This window comes from Mesoplodon densirostris, chromosome X (assembly GCF_025265405.1).
Source record: "Mesoplodon densirostris isolate mMesDen1 chromosome X, mMesDen1 primary haplotype, whole genome shotgun sequence".
Classification (NCBI taxonomy): Eukaryota; Metazoa; Chordata; class Mammalia; order Artiodactyla; family Ziphiidae; genus Mesoplodon; species Mesoplodon densirostris.
Genome location: NC_082681.1, coordinates 72,530,642 through 72,556,685, shown reverse-complemented (window position 1 = coordinate 72,556,685; position 26,044 = coordinate 72,530,642). Strand labels below are relative to the sequence as shown.

At 38.3% G+C, this 26,044-nt stretch overlaps 1 protein-coding gene across 1 annotated transcript; it reads left to right on the top strand.

Annotated features, from left to right (window-relative positions):
• Positions 1 to 14,862: 14,862 nt before the first annotated feature.
• LOC132482491 (putative P2Y purinoceptor 10) lies at positions 14,863 to 25,112 on the top strand. The gene is given in 3 exon segments (XM_060087815.1): positions 14,863 to 14,926; positions 16,521 to 16,668; positions 24,077 to 25,112. Coding segments are annotated over 3 exon segments (1,248 nt in total).
• The last annotated feature ends 932 nt before the right edge of the window (positions 25,113 to 26,044 follow it).

The following is a 26,044-nucleotide window of genomic DNA, read 5'->3' as shown; positions in this document are numbered from 1 at the left end:
TACCAGAATCTAGTGAGATGGATAGGCATGTGGGTTGTAGTTGAAAGAGATAGGGTAAGAAACAGTGAAACCATGAGGAATACCAGTATACAGTCATTATTTGGTTTTGAACACCCTTTAACTCTCTGCTCCTTGAATTTCTTTGCGCAAATGAAGTAAAAACTAAATGAAACTTGAGTAATGTCTGCTGCTCAAGGGACTTACCTTTGGTCTGTGTAAATATGGTTTCTGTGGTGAGACACTAAATGCACTTAACTTCCTTTTTCAACAACAAATTTGTCAGTTATCAGTAAGCTCCGTGCCACCCAGACTTAAGCTTTTTTGCCTCCAGCTCCCTGCAAAGAAACAAGCCCAGCAAGGCTCCAGGGTAAGTTATAGCTTAATATGTGGGAATTGGTATAATTCAGTGTGGGAAGATTTGTGGGGACATGAAGATCCGGGACAGAGACAGATGTGAGACCAGTGTCCAAATTGAAAATGGTCCCTGCTTTCTTATTTCAGACTTATTACAGCAGGAGCAATCATGATTTCCCTTGAGTCTGACTAGAGTACAAAGTTAGGGTTAATGCCATCAGTCCCCACCATTATTCAAGGAGCATGGAGTCTGTGATGCAGCTCAGTCTTTGCTGAGGGTTCTTTGTTTTTTCATCAACAAGGGAAGATGGCACAAAGTGGTAAGAAAAGAGTATGGTCAGTGAGATTCATTGGGAAAGCTTGACCTATTCAGTCAGAAAAAGAGGATTTGGATTTCTGCTCTGTATAAATTATCTAGTTGCTTAGTGAAGGAAAATTTTTATGTATAGGCTCCTCGCTTTGGTAAGTTTAACTTTCACAGATACAGCAACAGATAGTAAATTCTCAGGAGAGAAAGAAAGAAAGTCAGATCATAGATTTTGGAGCTGAAGGAGCTCTTAGAGATCCAAATCCTTCACCATACAGATGGGAAAACTGAGAGACAGTGAAGTGAAGACACTTAAGATCACCCAGCTAGTTAGTCGCAGAGCTGGAACTAGAACATGTGTCTTCTAAACTACGGTCCCTTTTTCCTACAGAAGCGGGTATCTCCCAGAGAATACTGTAAATATATTTATAACTGTGTTGCATTTTAGGTTAGGAAAGGAGAAAATATGCCAGATGACAAAATCTGTTGAAATGATTTCAAAGTCTGTTCAGAGGCATTTCTCGATCCTTTGAAAGCTGCTTTTTGGCCCAAGTTCAGACCTACTGCATAGCAGAGCCCCAAAAAGAGGCACCTATCTTTTCAGTAATTATTGTTCTTATTACGTTGAGTGCTAGCAATCTCTCTGGTTCTGAGACAAGATGACTGAGTCAAAAGGAGACTTCCAGTTGGGTAATCATTCAAGGTGGACTGTGCCACAACAGTTGGTACCAGAATCATTTTAGATAGAATGATAACAAGCTTTATTGTGCTTTTTGGGTGGAGTAGTCTCAGTCCCAAGGATCCTGCAAGTGGGAACATTTTTATTTTGGTTTTCAAATGGACGTAGGAGTCCTTGCCATTTCTATTAATTGAGAAGTTTATCCCTTAGCTGTGACACAGTAAAATTATTCACTGTTGAAAATACGTGATAGGTCGATATATTGAGGCTGAAAACAGCCTGAACTATACTGAGAATCAAGTCATGCATTTGGGGGTAATTATCTTTGGAATAGTTCCTTTTGAACAGAGGGCCTTCTTTGATCAAAACAGTTCCTTTTGGGGCTCAACTGGAAAAGTTGTTGAGTTCAAGTTGTGCAGACTGCTCAAATCCTGGCAGTGGTGGAGCACAGGGCTTCAAATGAGTAAGCATACTTCTGGATGGTTTCGGGTGGCTTTTCACAGCTAGTTGTGTTTGAGGTAAGTCAGTTGATGTCCTAAGAGGCAGGACAGTCTATGGACCTAATAAAGAGAACAGAGCTGTCTTTGTGAAACCATCTTTTCTAAGTGTTTCAACAATCAGAGCAATGATTGGCAGGAAGTCTATGCTTTACTTAAAAACTTTTGCTCAAAAAGTCTCATATTTCAGGTCGAGATGTTTTATATTAAATGTTCATCTAGTATTGATTCACATGCATCAGAGGCAGAGTGATGAAGTATATGAACCAACACACAGAGAGACAAAAAGTTTTGGTTCTAGGTCAAGTTATGCCAATGATTCAGTTTTGACCTTGGGCAAGTTGCTTTATTTTTCTGGGTCTCAGTAGCCTCACCTATAATAAGGGGGGAGGGGTTTGAAATAGATGTCCTTCAATTTCCTTCCTAGTAATACAAATGTTTGACTCTAGGCTCCTGGTGCCTGAGAAGAGCTGCATATCATGAAGTGGTAAATAATGGGACCATAGTAGGGAAATCTAACTACAGTGAACCTTCTTGAAATACAGTCTAGATCTCAAAGTGAACTCAGTAATCTTTGCTAAGGGCCATTATACTTCTTTCAGAGTAACATCATCATGAGAACTTCAACTTTCAGAGCACAGGCAAGTGTTTTGTAAATAATTTCCTTTTTTTTTCAAATGATAAGATGCAAACATACAAGGGAGCAAGTTCTGTAATCTGATTTCCACAATGACAGTGTCACTCAATCAGTATTTCTCAATCTTTTAAGTGCAAAGTTCCATTTGAAAAACATAAAAATCTCACTAAAAAGTTATTGTGGACTTGCTTAACTAGGAACCAGATCTTGGACTCCTAGAAAAACCTATTCCATCACATTGACATTTCCCAAATACTGTGGGCCCAGCAGCCAAAAAGATTTTTTTAGATCTGCACTTTCAGCAGTATGTATTATATGGACAATAATTTTGATTTCCAAATATATTTACTGTAATAAGGAATTTTCTTTTCAAGTAACACATATTTTCCACTTTTCTACTTTAAGAATTATTGCATTAGTCTTAGTAAATATTTCTCACACTTATGCTTTTGGGGAGATTTTCTAAACTCAGAGAAGTACAGCATCCAATGAAAGGCTTATGGAGATTACTCTCTGTACAAGTAAAGTGGAAATGAACTAAGATTTATTTAACATATACAGTGTACCAGACATGAAAATATATACATTTTCTACTTAAAGATGTACATTTTCTATTTAATCTTTATAATAATATATGTTGCAGGCACTATGATCCTAATTTTATAAACGAGGAAACTGAAACCAAGAGATATGAAGTGAGTCTTTTCAGGCTAGACAGCTGATAAGTGAGTCAAGATATGAATCCAGGTCTGGCCAAAGAACACGATTCTTTCCATCTCCAAAATGCTGTCCCAAGTACAAAAATGATGAATAATTAGGCCTCCTTCTTACCTGATTAAAAATCCAGTAAAGATGCATGAAGGGAAGTTCAATTCCAACTCTAAGATATTAGTTTGTGAATAGTCTAATTGCTTTAATTTATTTTAAGGGTAAAATAATTTTCACTTCTAATTTATGGGGAAAATGTCTAGATTTGCAGAATAGATACAAACTTTTGTGTTTCTGACATTAAGCCAGGTTATTTACAGTTGATTTGAATTAATTCAGGAAATGGCTGAGTTCCAGATTCCAGTTGCTCTTCTTTGGCTGTGGTTATGAGTGATTGAATGAAGGACACCATGGTCATGGGCATAGGACTGGCTTGGATAATTCATGTGAGACTTCTGTGGTTTAAATAAGAAGAAAAAGGGGGAAAAAAGACAAGTTACATTCCCAAATGGCCTGTAGATATTTCCCCCTGTAGAGTGGGAAGGGCCTCCATCAGCAACATTTCTCTATTTAGTTCTCACTTCTCCTCCCAAGATGACAAGCTCACATACTGGCCCTATTATCAAAGAAAATAAGAGTCACAAATTTGACAGACATGTTCATTTAGTGGTATTAGTGACTTAATGATGAGGGGTGAAAAGAGGGAGAGGACTAAGAGGGTAAATCTTTATAGAGTTGTACTAGGAAAAGAGCAGTTACTTTGATGTCAGAAGCCTATGTTCTACACTCTTCACTCTGCCACTTGCATAGCATTCAGGTAAATGTGATCACTTCTTGGAGTCTCAGTTTCCTGATCTGTAAAATGGGGATGATATCCTCTGACCTAATTTGTTATATATATATATATATATATATATATATATATATATAGTGTAAAATATGTATATATATATATATATATACACATTTAATAATGATTAACAGCAATTATAGATGTAATAATGATGTGTAAAGTGTAAATCAGCAGGTAGGTTGAGATAGTGGCAGCTGTATCAATGATGGCAGTGGCAGTGCTGATGGTATTAGTTAGGGGTGGGGGTTTAGAGGAGCCAGGCCCGTAATGTCATGGCAAGTTAGAGCAGAAGGTAGTTAACATGATCCAGTTCATATTGTCTTATTTTAATAATGAGGGAAATGAAACCCATGTAAGGGAAGGGGATTAGCAGGACAACACAAAGGGACAGAATTTGAATAGTTACTAGAATCCAAGTGTTTTAGCTCCAAATCTAGTGTTCTTTTTAATAAATTCTACTGCTTGAGATTCCCCATCCTATCTGTCTTGTTATATTCAGCTCACTACTCTTATAAATACATTGTTCCAGTACTCTATCCATAGATCTATTATGGTTTGGGTTCATAGGCAAAACTCGTTAAAGATCCCCTACACTGACACCTGGTGGGCAATCATTTGCCATATATGTATAGTCATAAAAGTGCTAGAAATAGAACCAAGATTATTAGCTTCTTCATCTTTGAAGAATGGTCTTATCCACAGAAATGTTACTTTAAGGTATTTCTGTGCAACAAATTGTTTGCAGAGAAGAATTTTAGCTGTCTCTACTCATGAAGATCCTCATTATGACTGCAATTGTAATAGCTGTGACTTTGAGAAAGAAACTTTATCCTGCCGAACCTTCATTTTCTGATCCGTAAAGGGGTATAATAATAATTAACTCAGAGTTCTCTCAAAGATCAAAGGTAATATATTAACAGCGCTTAGCTAAAAATGGACAGGATGCATGTGGAAACTTCTTGGATTTAGTATTTCACTGAAACTTAGGAGTCTGGTACAAATTATGATGTTGCCATAAAATAAGTTCATTTTGGCTATAACTTTGTGAAAGCACAGCATTGAGCTAGTTGGTTGGGAAGTGAAGCTGCTTTTGGGTAGACATTATTGGTACCTATGCTGTTCTTGGACTCAGACATAGTATGAGTCATATTTAGTGACATGACATACATTTGTGTTCTGAGACAAAATTTAGTTATTTCTATAAAGTCAAGTGTTTAATGACATAATAATAATTCATTTAACTGGCTCTAAAATAAAAGGTTGAGATTACAGGCTTTGAAGCTTTTAGATTTGTTAGACTCCAACCTTATTATCCTTGCCTTGACCATATTTTCCTCAGTAACAAAGGGTGAAAAACTATTGCTGTTGTTCAGGAGAGTAGCTTATGGGAAAGACATTAGAAATAAAACTGCCTAAGGCTCTGCTAATATGTGCCTATTCTCCATACTCTTACCTTTATAAACCAATGTGTATGAACTGAGATCCTACTACACGCCTAACCCTCTGCTAAACAAAATGAGGGATATAAAAGTGTAAGATACAGTCTTCCCTCATTGAGACTACATTCTTATAGTGTAGCCTAAAAGTCCAGTACAAATACAAAGAAGGAAGAAGTCAGAATAGGTTGCCCCATGCAAGAAAAAGATGAGATTTGAGATGGGATCTGGAGAGTGGAATAAAATATATACTTCTGAGATGGGATACAGGAGAAAGGAGTTTGATGAAGTTTTAATCATAAATTTTTTGTTTTTGTTTTTGTTTTTTGTTTTGCGGTACACGGGTCTCTCACTGTTGTGGCCTCCCCTGTTGTGGAGCACAGGCTCCGGACGTGCAGGCTCAGCGGCCATGGCTCACAGGCCTAGCCACTCTGCGGCATATGGGATCTTCCGAGACCGGGGCATGAACCTGTGTCCCCTGCATTAGCAGGCGGACTCTCAACCACTTGCACCACCAGGGAAGCCCTAGTCATAATTTTATAACAACCTTCATTATCAGGAACATCCGTAAAGCTGCACATTTGAAGTGAATCTTGTTAGCTCAATCATGGTACCTGATTTTCCTGCTCTGATTATTAGATTAGAAGGCTGTGCTGGTCATTCCCTTTAGGGTTTAGCTCCCATTACAGGCCCCCCTTTCAAGAAGAGGCATCTCTATGAAGGTACTGGCCTTTGATGTAGGCAGTGTGTACCCTGGATAGAGCACTGAACACTGGATAAACCAAGAGGCATTTACTTCTTTAAGGATGGTATTGGAGGCACTGGGAATTTAGCCCTCATCTCTATCTGGGTGGTTCACAGTCATAGAGCTAGGAGCTGAAGTATATACTAAAGATATGGTATTTTCACAGGTTATAATTTTGCCTGGGTTGCATTTTTTTGTGTGGTCCTGCTTAGCTGAGTTGGTTATGCAACAGCAATGAGGTTAAGTCTTTAGGATTAATCCCCACATGAGCCAGTTAACATCAATTTTTTTAATAGTGCTATATATTTAGCCTTGTCCTAGGGTGAGAGAGAGAGAGAGAGAGAGAGAGAACAAAATATAGGGCATAATTCCTGACTTCACAAAGCTCACAGCCCAGTGTAGAGAGATTCATAAACAGGTAAACAATAAAAGAGTTGTCATAAGGCAGAATATTTGCCCAGTTAAATTATTTACTAAATGATTATGTGCTAATTATTCTGCTAGGTTCTAGAGATTTAAAGATGAGTAAGTCATGCTCTTTGGCTTCAAAAATGCTCATAGTTTAGTTAGAAATAAAGAGATATAAATGGAAACATTCTAGAGCAGTGAGTGTATCATTAAAACAATCCTTATGATGACATGGCAGCCCAGATTTGTCTTTTTGATATATCATTTTGGCAGCAGAGTATAGAATAGATTTTAAGAGAGCAATCCTCAAAGCAGGTAGATCAGTTAAAGAGTGTTTTAATAATCCAGAGAAAGAGGAGGGAGAGAGAGTGGGAGAATGAGAAAACTTGGTTGATTTAATGAGAGTGAAGGTATCTAGGATTATTTTAAGGCTTCTGGCTCTTGTAATTGGATAGATGGTGTGGATAACTAAAAGGTCAGGGAGTATGATGAGTTTAGTTTTGAATATTTTTATTTTGAGATGCCTGGGAGATATTGAAATGGGAAATCTCCACTGAAAGTTAGACATATAGGTTTAATATCTGAGAGGAGGCCAACCCTGGACATTGAGACATAAGAGTCATCTGGATATGGGTGGTAACAGAATTCATGAAACTGGGTGATGTTACTTAGCACGAGGGCACTGAATAAGAAAAGAATATGCAGACCTAAGGAAACCAAACATTTAAAGGATGTGCAGAGATAAAAGAAACCATAAAGGAGACTCGGTATGAATGGATAGATAGTTAAGAGGAGAGTCAAGAAAGAGTTGTGGCTTAGAAGCCAACAGAAGAGAGCATTTAGAAAACATGGAAATGATCAGACTGTGTCCAAGCCGGCAGAGAAGCCCTGCCTGATTTAGCAATGTGATGGTCACTTGTCACCTTTATTAAAGTAGTTTCAGTGATGTTGTAGATATGCATGTCACCTTGGAGTGCATTAAAGAATGGATATAAAATGAGAAAAAGAAAACAGTTAGTGTCTAAAACTATTGTGAGACATTTATTTAAGAAGAGAAGGAAAATGACAAAGAGCTAGAATAAGATACATTGACAAGAGTAGTATTATTTTGAGTGTTGGAGAGACTTGATGACAAATATCTAGCTGAGAGTGAAGGACAACATGATGATCTAGGAGTGAAAGGGAACAGCTAATGAAAGAAGATCCTGAGAAAGATAAAAGGGATTAAGAGCATGGGAATTCATCTTGTGCAATAGGAAAGGCAGCTGTGTTGGGAAGGATGCAGTTGTAGATAAGATTGTGTGGGTTGGAAGGGGACAATGGATGAAACTGAGTTGTTTCTCACCCAATAACCTCAATTTTCTTGTGATTTAAGAGGTAAGTTTCTCTGCTGAGAAAGTTGGGGGATGGGAGAACAGGAGAGAAGAAACTTTAAAAGAGTTGTGAAGGTGCTGCATAGGCAATAGGAGAAGAAACTAATCAGGCATGTGCAAAAAGAGGCTGGAGCAAAAAATCTTAGGCTGGAGATCATACTCTTCTAGTTTTAGCATTTCAAATAGATACTGGTATTTTTAATAGGATCATTCGGCAGTTTGGATAGTAAAAAAGAAAATGGATTGTGGACTTGATCTGGGATTAAGACCTTACCAGGCTGGTACAGCAGAAGAATGATGAGCAAAGAAGTTGAGGGTTCTTGTGTGAGAATAGTTAATTTGACCATTTAATGTAGTCTGCGTAAGGGAGGAAGTAAGATGAGGGCGGGTGCCAGATTGGCCGAGGAGAAATGGCAAGATTTAGAAATTTCAGGTCTCTGGGAGTGTCTGGTGCAAGCTAGCATAGTGCAACTTGCAGTGAAGTTCAGTGATTTTAGTGTTAGAGAAAGCAAACCATCTGAAGAGTCAGGAATTTATGAAGCTTGGCAGAGAGTACAAATTTGAAAAGTTCTGGAATAAGGAAGAGTTTACTTTTGACTCAGAGTGTCAGGAATAGTGAATGCTGTGAGCTGCTAATCTGAAAGGGCTTTGGAAAAGTACAAAACTGTGATATCCTTGTATAACATTTCACATGTTTTATAAATGAAGTTATCTTTGACTCCTCAAGCAGTCTCCCAAACACTGGTCAATTCCATATCTGACTTTTACGTGAAATTCCAATATTCATGCCATACCAAGTCAGAGCTTTTTTTTTTTTTTTTTTTTTACTTCCTTGATTGTTGGAATAGTAGGATTATCAATTATTCTGTTTGTCCTGGACTGTCACCAAAAATCTTACATGCTGGGAAACCCTCAGTTCTAGGCAAACCTGGACTGTTGGTCACCCTACAAACTCACAACTAATTTGGACCTCCTGTCTCTGGTCTCCCTATCCATCTTCCACACTGTTGCCAGAGTGATCTTTCTAAAACACAAGTATAGTAATATCACATCTCTTCCCAGAATCCTTCAATAATTCCCCATAAAACTCTCCATGATGTAGTTGCATCTACCTTTTAAGTTTCTTTTCCCTTCCACTACCTTCTCCCACTCTAACCTCCTATTCCACCTTCCCCACCATCTCACCCTGTTTTCCAGCTGGTATAGAACGCCTATTCTTCCTTTCTATGGGTCATTCATTTTTATACTTTGAGAACTTTGAATGCTTTTCATTCACCTCTGAAACTCTTTTTTCATCCATTTTTCCTACAGCCTTCCCACTTCAGCTGTTTATTAAAAGTGAACTTATCCTTCAGGATGAGCTCTAATACTCCTCTTCTGTGCAGGATTCATTTCTACTTTCACAGAAATTTCTTTGTTATCCCTTTCATGGCACATTTAAAAATCTATTATGGTTATTTATTCTTATGTCTTTTTCTCCTTAAATGACTATAAACTTCTTGAGGACGACAATCATGTATTATTCTTCCTTGAAATTTCCCACCCCACTGCACTATCTTCATCAATTAACATATCAAATACACATAAAGCAGAATGTCCCTTTGCTGGATAAAATTATGAATTGCTAAATCCCAGATGAATGGTATTGATAATACCAAGTTCAGCCTTTCTTGAAGAGATGGAACTTGACCACAGCTTTGAAGGGCAATTTAGATTTAAATACAATAGTGTATAATTCAGGCAAAGTAAGGTTAACTTTTATCTTCTCCCCAGCCACCATCAGCATTTTTCTCTCTAACCCTGTCCCTGTAGTGACCAATAAAAGAATGCAGGTAGCTTGACATAAGTGCCATCTTCTCTGGCTCGAGGTGCTCTATCTCTCATAATTTAATAGAAGCAGCCCAACATGGTTGAAAGAATGTTAAGTAAGAGGCATACAAACCTGACTTCCGGTCCTAGTTTCACCATATTTTAACCCTGTGACTTTGGACAGGGTACTGAGTTGTTCTTGAATACATCTCTTTGTCAGCTAAACAATGTGGTAGGGGTATTACTGATGTCTGTCCTGCTTACCTCACAGAGATGATGTTGTGCCAACATGAGGATTTCTTATCACCTATGACATTCACCTCAGTTCTTGTCATGCATTGGTTGTGATGTTGGAAATGTAAAAAATATTTTCTCCACCAGACCAGAAGTTTCTCAGGGACAGAGATTATAGTAGATGATTCTATATTCCCCATAGAACCTAGCACAGAATTCATAGTATGATGCTTATTAAATATATGTTGATTGAGTGTTGGCCTCCAAGGCAGCCAGAGCCCTCAAAAGGCCAAAGAAAAAGGTAAATACACAAGTTGTTTTCCTTTTATGATTAATTTCCATGTGGAAAATTAAGCTCTGGGGACTACAGATGTTACCTCTCACTCTTGTTCCAAGTCCCACAAGCCATTTGCTGATGCGATGAGGCAGGTATATCTTTCATTTGCAGAATGACAATCAACAAAAATAAAGTGTTGAGAAGCTTTTGGAAGCAGATCACAAGGGCTACCCTCTCCCTGAGGTCTAGATAATAGTGTTGATGGTACTCTGAGATGTTGGGCTGTGCCAGTATCTACCTACAGGATATGTCTGACCACCTCTGATTCTAAATTGAATATTTTGCTCTTTTCTCAGGCTTCTGAAGGCATGTTTTTTTCTTAGTTTTAAAGGGTAAGTGCAGCAAATATTGATGATAATAGCCCAAATCAGAAGACAACTTTTGAGGGAAATAGCAAGCAGCAGAAATATTGGGCTGGCCAAAAAGTTCGTTCGGGTTTTTCCATAAGCTCTTACCCCATATATTAGGTGACATATCAGTTTGCATTTTTCCTTAATGATTCCAAATAAGGACTTTAAACTATTTTGTATGCAATTGAATCCAATTATATCACCTTTCTTTGGGTGTTTACTAAGTCACAGGTTAAGTCTTGGCTATATGGTCATGAACAGAATAAATCTTTTTATGGCACTAATAGGGCTAACAGCACAGTGAACGAAATAGTCAATAAAAAGTGAGCAAACATCTACATCACAAGTATTGATGCTACGAAGAGAAATTTCACGGAGTGTGATAGTATGTAGGATGACCTAAATAATAGTGTCAGTGAAGATGTCTCTGACCTTCCAATTGAGGTTAAAGGAGCCAGACATGTGAAAAAGAAGGAAGATAATTCCAGACAGAGGAAACAACGTGTGCAGAGGTTTTTCTCAGGAAAAAAGTTTGGCTTGTTCTAGAAACTGAAAGCATCTCAGTGTAATTGAAACAGTAGTGAATGAGGAGAAGAATGGCATGAAATGATGTTAAATGACACGAGAATGGCCTTCAAGCCATGGTGAGAAGTTTGGCCTTAATACAATAGAGAACCAGCAAAGGATTTTAGACAGGAGAATGACAAGATATTTCAAAGAAAAACCACTTAGGCCACAGTGGGGAAGAGGTTAGAAAGGGTTAAGAGATTACATAGTCCCTGCCATCAAGGAGTGCAAAGTCTACTTAAACAGAAAGACATGTTAACAGAATTTCAGTGTGTGTGTAGTAAGTGCCATGACAGAGGTAAGGGAGTATGGATACAAGCATGGGTTCCAATTCTTATATACCACCTCTACACTATGTAAGTTTTGTGACTTTGGCACAACTTATTTAACCTCTCTGGGTCTCAGTTTTCTCATTTGTAATATGGAAATAATCATTGAGTTGCTATAAGGATTAATGAGATAATATGTGCTTAGCCTATAAATAGATGGTAGCTCTCAAGAAGCAGTAGCCATAATTAATGTTAATGCTAGACACAGTATGGGGCTGAACTGCAGGAGACAAGACTAGGGTGCAGGGAATCCAGTAAGGCATCTTCTACAATAATCAAGAGGAACAATGACAGTGGCCTGGGTTAGAATGGCAACAGTGTAAGTGGAGATGGATTGGAGATAGCTTTCAGAGCTTTAAAGGAGACAGAATCACCTGGTTTCCGATTAGATATGGGTGAAATATAGTGATAGGAGTTGGATGAATTCCCAGTTTCTATCCATAGTGTCTGGGAAGAGAGTCATGGCACAGACAGAGAAAGGGAGCTTAGACTCAAGAGTGAATCACCAATCATGTACCCTTTCCTGAGAAAGGAACCAAAAATATGTCTAGATTGAAGGGAAGAGAGATCAGTATCACAGGGGGCATGAGCCAACCACAAATAGTCAATAATAGAGCCAGAGCCAAAGAGAGAGGAACAGAGACAGGAGCAGGGGCAGAGACTGAGAGAAGGAACATGTTCTGACTTTGGACCTTCCATTCAGCCTTCTCCTTTTAGTGGCTTCTTTGGTTGTTCTCCTTTCTAAAATTTCAGTAGTGTCACAGATTGTTAACAGGAAGCTAAATGTTCCCTGAGAGAGTTTATATTTTCACCCTACCCCCCAAAATTCCCCCAGTTTCCCATTACCATGGGGATTTTACACTTAATTGTCACCAGACATATTTGGGGAAAAACCCTTCCTACCTCCCCTTCAGTCTGGAGAAGAAAAAAGATTTTGGAAAGCAGGTCATGCAAATCTCTAAACTTGAAATAAACTGAATTGCAGAAGCATAAGAAACCACAGAAACAAAATAAATTGTGAATATCTTGCTGTTCTGGCCTAATAGGACTTTGTTATTTAGCACAGAGGTATGAAAACAACCTGTCCCATTAGTAAGTGAAATTTTCTGTACCAGTGAAGCAGAAACAAATATCCATGTTTATAAAGTGCAGAAGTGGAAGTGTAAACTTGGTGGGTATGAGCTGTTTTTAGTTCTTAGAACTGTAATGCACTTGATGTAGCCTCCCTTGCTCTCTCACAAGCCTATGCATAGACAATAGATAATAGTAGAAACAGGATCAATACTGAAGTAATATGGAAATAATCACTGGGCTGCTATGAGGATTAATGAGATAATATGTGCAATAAAATGTGAGATAATATGTGAGATAGAAGTGGGTGGTAAGGAGGGGTGGGTGACATGTGTGAGGACAGATGTTTAGTTATATCCTGATGGCATAGCTAGAGTAATTCTAATGTTACAAGATCATAAGGTCCTACTATGGGGTTAGAAACGTTCTGCCATAATGTGCCCTCCAGATATCACAATGATCCTCATTCTATTAAAAAGTCCCTCCTAAGCAGGGAGAGGCAACTGGTATAGTGGAAATGGTAGTAAATCCAATTTTTACCATTTTTTAACTTTGTTACCTAAGACAATTTACTGAATCTCTCTGAACCTCAGTTTCTCATCTGCACTATAAGAGTAATAATAGTAACTTACAGTGGTTGTGAGAATTGAATTATGTAATGCATATGAAAAATTCCATTGCAGATTCTGGGGTACATAATTGATAGGCCATTATAATTATTTCATTTCTTTTCACCTGTGAGTACCCCTCTACCTTTGTTCTAAGTCATACATACACAAGCATGACTCTTTAAGATATATCACAGATAGGTCAAATAGGGAGTATAAGAGGAGGGAAAATGAAAGTACTCTTTAGAGTAATGGTAGCTTATAAAGTTGACTCTCTTTTATCTGTGAATTAATCCTTTGGGGTTCTGTTCTTTTATCACATTTCTATTCCCTGGAGTAGGACTTAGAATGATATAGGAAGTCATTTTGCTACTTATGAAGAGAATCTAAGAGGCCACTCCTTTGTTTTTGTAAACATACTTAAAACAAAACAAAACAAAAACAATACCAACAACAAAACTCCACCTGAGGAAACCTCAGTACTTTTTTTTTTCCAATTCTAGCTCTAAAGGCAACAAACATTCTTGCAGTATGGACAGAAGCTATGTTTGTAAAATTTGTCTTTGAGAGGAAAATAAATGATGGACAGAAGGGTGTGTGGAAAGATTAACCACCCTTTCCCCCTTTTTGAAGTCCCAGATCTTTCATTTAGTAGATTTGTGGCCTTAATAAATCCCTCTCTGGGCCTTGCTTCTTCTACCTGTATCATATGGTGGCTGAATTAAATGTTTTTTAAAGGTCCTTTTCAGTCTAAAATTCTACAAATAAAATAACAAGGTTGTTGCTGCCCTGCCATTCTTATTTGCAAAGAGCCTGCATAAATCCATGGACAGACCTTGAGAAGCCCTAAAAATTATTGTATATTCCCCATGTCTTACATATAATACACAATAAAAATTATACTAAAGCATAAAATAAACTAAGGAAGTCCAAAAAACTTTCTCATTATGATGAATAATGAAAAAAATATTAAATCTTAAATTGTTTCAAAAAATGATTTTGGTGGCCTATTTTGCTGGTACCTTAATCAATGTTCACTGTGGCTGTTGGATAATCTGCCAAGACATGATGTCACACCAGTACAGAATTGCCCTTAGATAGAGAATAGGTCTCTTCCCTTTCCAATCACATAAGGGAAAACATCCTGGTTCAGCTTCTAAATCCATATATTACTGAAAAAAATTCATGTAAATTTGGAATGAAACCTAAGCTAAGAGAAAGAGAGAAAATGCATGAAAACCACCAGCTATTGTGATAGAATAATAAGGAGGTAATATTCCCAAGCCATGAAAATCAACCAGGATACTGGTAATGCAGGCTAAAGGAGGCAGGTCTGTTTTCCAGGTGCTGTGGTGCCAAGTTAGGAAGTCAGGACCCAGTGAGCAAGGTGGAAGACAAAGGAGAGGCAAGAAGATCTGAACAACAAGACTGGACTTCTACCATTGCAATTGGGAAATAGTGAACAATGGTCATCCCAACCAGAGCTTGAGGCAAGAGAAGTCTTGATACAAAAGAAAAAGACTCAAATATCACATTATTTTTCTGTGGTTAGAAAAACAGATGGAATATTTCAGGACTTCCTTACCTGCAAGACACAGCTTTGACAATCTGGGAGGGCAAGGCAGTTGGATGACAATTCCATGGTTCTCTGACTGATTCACTGGGTGACCTTGGATCAATAGTATATCTTCTTTGAGCATCTTCTTCTTCATCTGTAAACAAATCCCTTCTAATTTTAATATCCTATGACTCTGTAGGTATAAAAACAAATCTGGTGATACCTCATCATATTTTTGATTTGCTTTTCTCTAATAATTAATGATGTTGAGCATCTTTTCATATGCTTGTTGGCCATCTGCATGTCTTCTTGGAGAAATGTCTGTTTAGGTTTTATGCCCATTTTTTGAATTTTTTTAATGAGCTGTACAAACTGTTTGTGTATTTTGGAAATTAATCCCTTTGTCAATTGCATTGTTTGTAAATAATTTCTCTCATTCCATAGGTTGTCTTTGTGTCTTGTTGATGGTTTCCTTTGCTTTGCAAAAACTTTTAAATCTAAAAGTCCACCTTGTTTCCTTCTCTTTCCATTACTCTAGTAGATGGATTATAAAAAAAAAAAAACTATTGCTGTGAGTTATGTCAAAGAGCGTTCTGCCTATGTTTTCCTCTAGGAGTTTTATAGTATCTACTCTTACATTTATATCTTTAATCCATTTTATGTTTATTTTTGTGTATGGTGTTAGAGAATGTTCTAATTTCATTCTCTTACCTGTAGCTGTCCAGTTTTCCCAGCACCACTTATTAAAGGGATTGTCTTTGCTCCATTGTATATTCTTGCCTCCTTCATCATGAGATTAATTGACCATAAGTGTGTGGGTTCATTTCCGGGCTTTCTATAATGCTCCATTGATCTATATGTTGATTTTGTGCCAATATCATACTGTTTGATTACTGTAACTTTGAAGAATAGTCTAAAATCAAAGAGTATGATTACTCCAGCACATTTATTTTTCTTTTTTTTTAACATCTTTATTGGAGTATAATACCTTTACAATGGTGTGTTGCTTTCTGCTTTATAACAAAGTGAATCAGTTATACATATACATATGTTCCCATATCTCTTCCCTCTTGTGTCTCCCTCCTGCAACTTCCTCCCTCCCACCCTCCGCATCCCACCTATCTAGGTGGTCACAGAGCACCGAGCTGATCTCCCTGTGCTATGCAGCTGCTTCCCACAAGCCATCTATTTTACATTTGGTAGTATATATATATGTCCATGCCACTCTATCACTTTGTCACAGCTTACCCTTCCCCCTCCCCATATCCTCAACTCCATTCTCTAGTAGGTCTGAGTCTTTATTCCCATCTTGCCCTTAGGTTCTTCATGAGATATTGTTTTTTGTAGATTGCATATATGTGTTAGCATATGGTATTTGTTTTTCTCTTTCTGACTTACTTCACTCTGTATGACAGACTCTAGGTCCATCCACCTCACGACAAATAACTCAACTTTGTTTCTTTTTATGGCTGAGTAATATTCCATTGCATATATGTGCCACATCTTCTTTATCCATTCATCTGTTGATGGACACTTAGGTTGCTTCCATGTCCTGCCTATTGTAAATAGAGATGCAAAGAATATTTTGATACATGACTCTTTTTTTTTCTTTTATTTGGTATGCGGGACTCTCACTGTTGTGGCCTCTGTCATTGCAGAGCACAGGCTCTGGATGCGCAAGTGCAGCGGCCATGGCTCATGGGCCCAGCCACTCCGTGGCATGTGGGATCCTCCCGCACCAGGGCACGAACCCATGCCCCATGTATCAGCAGGCAGATTCCCAACCACTGAGACACTAGGGAAGCCCTGTACATGACTCTTTTGAATTATGGTTTTCTCAGGGCATATGCCCAGTAGTGGGATTGCTGGGTTGTATGGTAGTTCTATTGTTAGTTTTTAAGGAACCTCCATGCTGTTCCCCATAGTGGCTGTACCAATTTACATCCCCACCAACAGTGCAAGAGTGTTCCCTTTTCTCCACACCCTCTCCAGCATTTAATGTTTCTAGATTTTTTGATGTTGGCCATTCTGACCAGTGTGAGAAGATATCTCATTGCAGTTTTGATTTGCATTTCTCTAATGATTAATGATGTTGAGCATTCTTCCATGCGTTTGTTGGTAAACTGTATATCTTCTTTGGAGAAATGTCTATTTAAGTCTTCTGCCCATTTTTGCATCAGATTGTTTGTTTTTTGATTTTGAGCTTCATGAGCTGCTTGTAAATTTTGGAGATTAATCCTTTGTCATTTGCTTCATTTGCAAATATTTTCTCCCATTCAGAGGGTTGTCTTTTCATCTTCACTATGGATTCCTTTGCTGTGCAACAGCTTTTAAGTTTAATTAAGTCCAATTTGTTTATTTTTGTTTTAATTTCCACTTCTCTAGGAGGTGGTTCAAAAAGGATCTTGCTGTGATTTATGTCACAGAGTGTTCGGTCTATGTTTCCTCTAAGAGTTTGATAGTGTCTGGTCTTACATTTAGCTCTTTAATCCATTTTGAGCTTATTTTTGTGTATGGTTTTAGAGAGTGTTCTAATTTCATACTTTTACATGTACCTCTCCAGTTTTCCCAGCAACACTTATTGAAGAGGCTGTCTTTTCTCCACTGTATATTCTTGCTTCCTTTATCGAAGATAAGGTGACCATATGTGCATGGGTTTATCTCTGGGCTTTCTATCCTGTTCCATTGTTCTGTGTTTCTGTTTTGGGGCCAGTACCATACTGTTTGAACACTGTAGCTTTGTACTATAGTTTGAAGTCAGGTAGCCTGATTCCTCCAACTCTGTTTTTCTTTCTCACGATTGCTTTGGCTATTTGCAGCTTTTTGTGTTTCCATATAAATTGTGAAATTTTGTGTTCTAATTCTGTGAAAAATGCCAGTGGAATTTTGATAGGGATTGCATTGAATCTGTAGATTGCTTTGCGTAGTAGAGTCATTTTCACACTGTTGATTCTTCTAATCCAAGAACATGGTATATCTCTCCATCTATTTGTATCATCTTTAATTTCTTTCATCAGTGTCTTATAATTTTCTGCAGACAGGTCTTTTGACTCCTTAGGTAGGTTTATTCCTAGTTATTTTATTCTTTTTGTTGCAATGGTAAATGGAAGAGTTTCCTTAATTTCACTTTCATAATTAGTGTATAAGAATGGAAGAGATTTCTCTGTATAAATTTTGTATCCTGCTACTTTACTAAATTCATTGATTAGCTCTGGTAGTTTTCTGGTAGCATCTTTCAGAATCTCTATGTATAGTATCATGTCATTTGCAAACACTGGCAGTTTTACCTCTTCTTTTCTGATTTGGATTCCTTTTATTTGTTTTTCTTCTCTTATTGCTGTGGCTAAAACCTCCAAAACTATGTTGAATAATAGTGGTGAGAGTGGGCAACCTTGTCTTGTTCCTGATCTTAGTGGAAAAGGTTTCACTTTTTCACCATTGAGGACAATGTTGGCTGTGAGATTGTCATATATGACCTTTATTATGTTGAGGAAAGTTCCCTCTATGCCTACTTTCTGGGGGGTTTTATCATAAATCGATGTTGAATTTTGTCAAAAGTTTTTTCTGCATCTATTTATATGATCATATGGTTAATCTCCCTCAATTTGTTAATGTGGTGTATCACATTGATTGATTAGCATATATTGAAGAATCCTTCCATTCCTGGGATAAACCCCACTTGATCATGTTTTATGATCCTTTTAATGTGCTGTTGGATTTGGTTTGCTAGTATTTTGTTGAGGGTTTTTGCATCTAAATTCATCAGTGATATTGGCCTGTAGTTTTCTTTCTTTGTGACATCCTTGTCTGTTTTTTATATCAAGGTGATGTTGGCCTCTTAGAACGAGTTTAGGAGTGTTCTTCCCTCTGCTATATTTTGGAACATTTTGAGAAGGATAGGTGTTAGCTCTTCTCTAAATGTTTGATAGAATTCGCCTGTGAATCCATCTGGTCCTGGGCTTTTGTTTGTTGGAAGGTTTTAATCACAGTTTCAATTACAGTGTTTGTAATTGGACTCTTCATATTTTCTATTTCTTCCTGATTCATTTCAGAAGGTTGTGCATTTTAAAGAATTTGTCTGTTTCTTCCAGATTGTCCATTTTATTGGCATAGAGTTGCTTGTACTAATCTCTCATGATCCTTTGTACTTCTGTAGTGTAAGTTGTTACTTCTCCTTTTTCATATCAAATTCTATTGATTTGAGTCTTCTCCCTTTTTTCCTTGGTGAGTCTGGCTAATGGTTTATCAATTTTGTTTATCTTTTCAAAGAACCAGCTTTTAGTTGTATTGATTTTTGTTATCATTTCCTTCATTTCTTTTCCATTTATTTCTGATTTGATCTTTACGATTTGTTTCCTTATGCTAACTTTGGGGCTTTTTTGTTCTTTTTTCTCTAGTTGCTTTAGCTGTAAGGTTAGGTTATTTACTTGAGATATTTCCTGTTTCTTAAGGTAGTATGGCATTGCTATAAACTTCCCTCTTAGAACTGCTTTTGCTGCATCCCACAGGTTTTGTGTCATCGTGTCTCCTTTGTCATTTGTTTCTAGGTACTTTTTGATTTTCTCTTTGATTTTTTCAGTGATCTGTTGGTTATTAAATAGTATATTGTTTAGCCTCCATTGGTTTGTATTTTTTACAGATTTTTTTCCTGTATTTGATATGTAGTCTCATAGCACTGTTGTTGGAAAAGATACTTGATATGATTTCAATTTTCTTAAATTTACCAAGGCTTGGTTTGTGACCCAAGTTATGATCTATTATGGAGAATATTCCATGAGCACTTGAGAAGAATGTGTATTCTGTTGTGTTTGGATGGACTGTCCTATAAATATCAATCAAGTCCATCTTGTTTAATGTGTCATTTAATGCTTGTGTTTCCTTATTTATTTTCATTTTGGATGATCTTTCCATTGCTGAAAGTGGGGTTTTAAAGTATCCTACTATGATTGTGTTACTGTGGATTTTCCCTTTTATGGCTGTTAGTGTTTGCCTTATGTATTGAGGTGCTCCTATGTTGGGTGCATAAATATTATAATTGTTATATCTTCTTCTTGGATTGATCCCTTGATCATTATATAGTGTGCTTCATTGTCTTTTCTAATAGTCTTTATTTTAAAGTCTATTATTTCTGATAGGAGAATTGCTACTCCAGCTTTCTTTTGATTTCCATTTGCATGGAATAACATTTTCCATCCCCTCACTTTCAGTCTGCATGTGTTCTTAGGTGTGAAGTGGTCTCTTGTAGGCAGCATATATACGGGTCTTGTTTTTGTATCCATTCAGGCAATATATGTCTTTTGGTTACATCATTTAATCCATTTACATTTAAGGTAGTTATCGATATGTATGTTTCTATTACCATTTTCTTAATTGTTTTGGGTTTTTTTATTTTAGGTCTTTTCCTCCTCTTGTGTTTCCTGTGTAGAGAAGTTCCTTTAGCATTTGTTGTAAAGCTAGTTTGGAGGTGCTGAATTCTCTTCCTTTTTGCTTGTCTGTAAAGGTTTTAATTTCTCAATCACATCTGAATGAGATCCTTGCAGGGTAGAGTAATCTTTGTTTTATGTTTTTCTCCTTCATCACTTTAAATATGTCCTGCCACTCACTTCTGGCTTGCAGAGTTCCTGCTGAAAGTTCAGCTGTTAACCTTATGGGGATTCCTTTGTGTGTTATTTGTTCTTTTTCCCTTGATGCTTTTAATATTTTTTCTTTGTATTTAATTTTTGATAATTTGATTAATATATGTCTTGTCCTGTTTCAACTTGTATTTATCCTGTTGGGACTCTTTGTGCTTCCTGGACTTGATTAACTATTTCCTTTCCAATATTAGCAACGTTTTCAACTATAATCTCTTCAAATATTTTCTCAGCCCCTTTCTTTTTCTCTTCTTCTTCTGGAACCCCTATTATTCGAATGTTGGTGTGTTTAATGTTGTCCCAGAGGTCTCTGAGACTGTCCTCAATTCTTTTCATTCTTTTCTCTTTATTCTGCTCTGCAGGTTATTTCCACTATTTTATCTTCTAGGTCACTTGCCCATTCTTCTGCCTCAGTTATTCTGCTATTGATCCCTTCTAGAGAATTTTTAATTTAATTTATTGTGTTATTTATCATTGTTTTTTTTTTTTTTGCACTTTAGTTCTTCTAGGTCCTTCTTAAACGTTTCTTGCATTTTCTCTATTCTGTTTTCAAGATACTGGATCATCTGTATTAACATTATTCTGAATGTTTTTTCAGGTAGACTGCCTATTTCCTCTTTATTTGTTAGACCTGGTGGGTTTTTCCTTGCTCCTTCATTTGCTGTGTGTTTTTCTGTCTTCTCATTTTGCTTAACTTACTGTGTTTGGGGTCTCCTTTTTGCAGGCTGCATGTTTGTAGTTCCCATTGTTTTTGGTGTGTGTCCCCAGTGGCTAAGGTTTGTTCAGTGGGTTGTGTAGGCTTCCTGGTTGAGGGGACTAGTGCCTGTGTTCTGGTGGATGAGGCTGGATCTCATCTTTCTGGTGGGCAGGTCCACATCTGATGGTGTGTTTTGGGGTGTCTGTGGCCTTATTATGATTTTCAGCTGCCTTTCTGCTCTTGGGTGGGGTTTCGATCCTGTCTTGCTAGTTGTTTGGCATAGGTTGTCCAGCACTGTAGTTCTCTGGTCATTGAGTGAAGCTGGGTCTTGGTGTAGAGATAAAAATCTCTGGGAGATTTCACTGTTTGATATTCCGTGGAGCTGGGAGGTCTCTTGTAGACCAGTGTCCTGATCTTGGCTCTACCTCCTCAGAGGCACAGCCCTGATGCATGTGTGGAACACCAAGAGCCTTTCATCCACATGGATCAGAGTAAAAGGGAGAAAAGGTAGAAAGAAAGAAAGAGACAAGATTAAATAAAATAAAGTAAAATACAATAAAATAAAGTAATTTAAAAATAATTATTAAGAAAAAAATGTTATAAAGTAATAATAATAAAAAAACCATAATGGACAGACAGAACCCTGGGACAAATGGTAAAAGTAAATCTATAGAGACAAAATCACACACAGAAGCATACACATACACACTCACAAAAAGAGAAGAAGGGAAAAAATTATATATATATCTTTTCTCCCAAAGTCCACCTCCTCAATTTGGGATCATTCATTGTCTATTCAGGTATTCCACAGATGCCGGGTACATCAAGTTTATTGTGGAGATTTAATCCTCTGTTCCTGAGGCTTCTGGGGGAAATTTCCCTTTCTCTTCTTTGTTTGCAGAGCTCCCGGGTTTCAGCTTTGGATATGGCCCCACCTCTGCATTTAGGTGGCCTGAGGGCGTCTGTTATTTGCTAAGACAGGATGGGGTTAAAGGAGCAGCTGATTCGGGGGCTCTGGCTCACTCAGCCTAGGGGGAGAGAGGGGTACGGATGCAGGGCGAGTCTGCGGTGGCAGAGGCCAGCATGACATTGCACCCGCCTGAGGTGCACCGTGTGTTCTCCTGGGGAAGTTGTCCCTGGATTACGGGACCCTGGCAGTGGTGGACTGCACAGGGCCCGTGAAGGGAGGTGTGGATAGTGACCTGTGCATGCACACAGGCTTCTTGGTGGCTGCAGCAGCAGCCTTAGCGTCTCATGCCCGTCTCTGGGATCTGCGCTGATAGCCACCTGTCTCTGGAGCTCCTTTAAGCAGCGCTCTAGATCCCCTCTCCTCGCACACCAGGAAACAAACAGGCAAGAAAAAGTCTCTTGTCTCTTCGGCAGGTCCAGACTTTTTCCCAGACTCCCTCCCGGCTAGCCGTGGTGCACCAATCCCTTCAGGCTGTGTTCACACAGCCAACCCCAGTCCTCTTCCTGCGCTCTGACTGAAGTCCTAGCCTCAGCTCCCAGCCCCCGCCCGCCCCGGCTGGTGAGCAGACAAGCCTCTTGGGCTGGTGAGTGCTGGTCGGCACTGATTCTCTGAGCGGGAATCTCTCCACTTTGCCCTCTGCACCCCTGTTGCTGTGCTCTCCTCCTTGGCTCTGAAGCTTCCCCCCTCTTCCACCTGCAGTCTCTGCCCTCAAAGGGGCTTCCTAGTGTGTGGGAACCTTTCGTTCTTCACAGCTCCCTCCCACTGGTGCAGGTCCCGTCCCTATTCTTTTGTCTCTGTTTTTTTCTTTTTTCTTTTGCACTACCTAGGTACGTGGGGGTGTTTCTTGCCTTTTGGGATGTCTGAAGTCTTCTGCCAGTGTTCAGTAGGTGTTCTGTAGGAGCTGTTCCACATGTAGATGTATTTCTGCTGTATTTGTGGAGAGGAAGGTGATCTCCACGTCTTACTCTTCTGCCATCTTGAAGCTCCTCTTCCAGTACCATTCTTTCTCAAGATAGCTTGGCTATTCTGAGTCTTTTGTGTTTCCATGAGGTATCACCACACACTGGTCACAATGGTTATCATCAAAAAGCCTACAAATAATAAATATTGGAGAAGGTGTAGAGAAAAGGGAGCCCTCCTACAGTGTAGGTGGAAATGTAAATTGGTACACTCACTATGGAGAAGAGTCTGGAGGTTCCTTAAGAAAACCAAAAATAGAGTTATCATGTGATCCAGCAATCCCACTTCTGTGCATATATCCAGAAAAGCCAAAAACTAATTCAAAAAGCTACATGCACCCCAATGTTCATAGCAGCACTATTTACAAAAGCCAAGACATGGGAGCAACCTAGGTTCCATTGACAGATAAATGGGTGAAGATGTAGCTGTGTGTGTATATATATATATATCTTACTCATCCATAAAAAATGAAGTAATGCCATTTGTAGCAACATGCATGGACCTAAGATTATCATACTCAGTGAAGTAAGTCAGACAGAGAAAACCAAATATGATATGATATCACTTCCATGTAGAATCTAAAATAATGGTACAAATGAACTTATTTACAAAACAGAAATAAACTCACAGACATAGAAAACAAACTTACAGTTACAAGAGGGGAAAGGGAGAGAGGGATAAATTAAGAATTTGAGATTAAGGGGTACACACTACTGTATATAAAACAGATAAACAACAAGGACCTATTGTGTAGCACAGGGAACTATATTCAATATCTTGTAATAACCTGTAATGGAAAAGAATCTGATATAACTGAATCACTTTGCTGTACACTTGAAACTTTGTAAATCAACTATATTTCAATTAAAAAAAGATCTGGGTGTCAGCTAAAGTACTGGTTAACCATTATACCTTTTTTCTTTCTTTTTTTTTGTTTGTTTGTTTGTTTTGGGCAGGGATCATAACTTCACGGCTTACCTTGATGAATATACTGAAATATTCAAGATGGGCAGCAACAATACCAGCAATGCTGAGACTCACTGCAATGTCACTAATTTGACATTTCAATACTCCCTCTACGCCACCACCTACATCCTCATATTCATCCCTGGTCTACTGGCCAACAGTGCAGCCTTGTGGGTTCTGTGCCGCTTCATCAGCAAGAAAAATAAAGCCATCATTTTCATGATCAACCTCTCTGTGGCTGACCTTGCTCATGTGCTGTCCTTACCCCTCCGGATTTACTATTACATCAGCCACCACTGGCCTTTCCAGAGGGCCCTTTGCCTACTGTGCTTCTACCTGAAGTATCTCAACATGTATGCCAGCATTTGTTTTCTCACATGCATCAGCCTTCAGAGGTGCTTCTTTCTTCTCCAGCCTTTCAGGGCCAGAGACTGGAAGCGTAGGTATGATGTGGGCATCTGTGCTGCCGTCTGGGTCATCGTGGGGACTGCCTGTTTGCCATTTCCCATCATGAGAAGCACAGACTTAGCCAACAACACTGAGTCCTGCTTTGCTGATCTTGGTTACAGGAAAATGAATGCAATGGCTTTGGTTGGGATGATTACAGCTGCTGAGCTGGCAGGATTTGTGATCCCAGTAGTCATCATTGCATGGTGTACCTGGAAAACCACTATATCCTTGCGACAACCACCAGTGGCTTTCCAGGGAATCAGTGAGAGACAGAAAGCACTGCGGATGGTTTACATGTGTGCTGCGGTCTTCTTCATCTGTTTCACTCCCTATCATATTAACTTTATTTTTTACACCATGGTAAAGGAAACCATCATTAGCAGTTGCTCCATTGTCCAAAGCTCACTGTATTTCCACCCTTTTTGTCTATGTCTTGCAAGTCTCTGCTGCCTTTTGGATCCAATTCTCTACTATTTCATGGCCTCAGAGTTTCGTGACCAACTATCCCGCCATGGCAGCTCCATGACTCGTTCCCGCCTAATGAGCAGAGAGAGTGGTTCATCAATGATTGGTTAAAAATAAAATAGATCTTTGACTATGGCTTTGTTTAACTATGATTCCTGGCTTTTTCCAAAGGCGATAATGACCAGCCAGACAATTTTGTTAATTGAATTTTGGGAACAACAGAAATATTTGTGGTTACAGGGGTGGGATGGTGGAGGGAGAGTGTGAAAAATCTGGGAGAGGAAGGGAAGATGGGAGTTGTATGTTTCCTCTTTGAAATTCAAGGCACTTTCTTACTTAAGAGATATAGATCAAGGCTTTACAGATGTTTTAAACAAATGGAAATTGGATATTTTATCTTAAACCTTTCTTTAGTAAATGTGATGTTGTTAATGATACAATAAATGCATGAATCTTTTCCAGAATGCAAAAACAAATCTCTTTCATATGAAGACCATTATTTGTGAATGAGAGCAAAAAAATCTCCAGTCTTTCTAAAGGGTAAATGCACAGGCAGGGGGTGTGAATGTTGAAACAACATGTGTATCAATTTTAGGACACAAACTTCTTATTGAATAAAGGGCATGGGAATTTTTTCATTCATTGAAAATATATTGGATGTCTATTGTATTCTGGGTTACCACTTTCTTGGGTACTTTCACATATAGCATCTCATCTAGCTCTTCTAATAAAGTTGTGGAAGATTATACAAATGAATAAATGGAACCTCAGAAAGATGAAACAACTTCCCTGGAGATAATCAGTGGTGAGTCAAAATTTGTCCTGAATACACCACATATGCTTAAGTTATTGCCTCTATTTGTGTTATTATTCACTTGGTTAATGCTAAACTTGGTCTGAATGGTGAAAACACAGACTAAATTTAAGCCATCCAAGACCAAGATCACTTCTATACAATTTTTTGAAGATTATTTGAAAAGTCTGTGGCTTGTGGGGATGGTGTGCCAGGCTTCAGGTTGCAAGGTATCAAATAATATATAGGT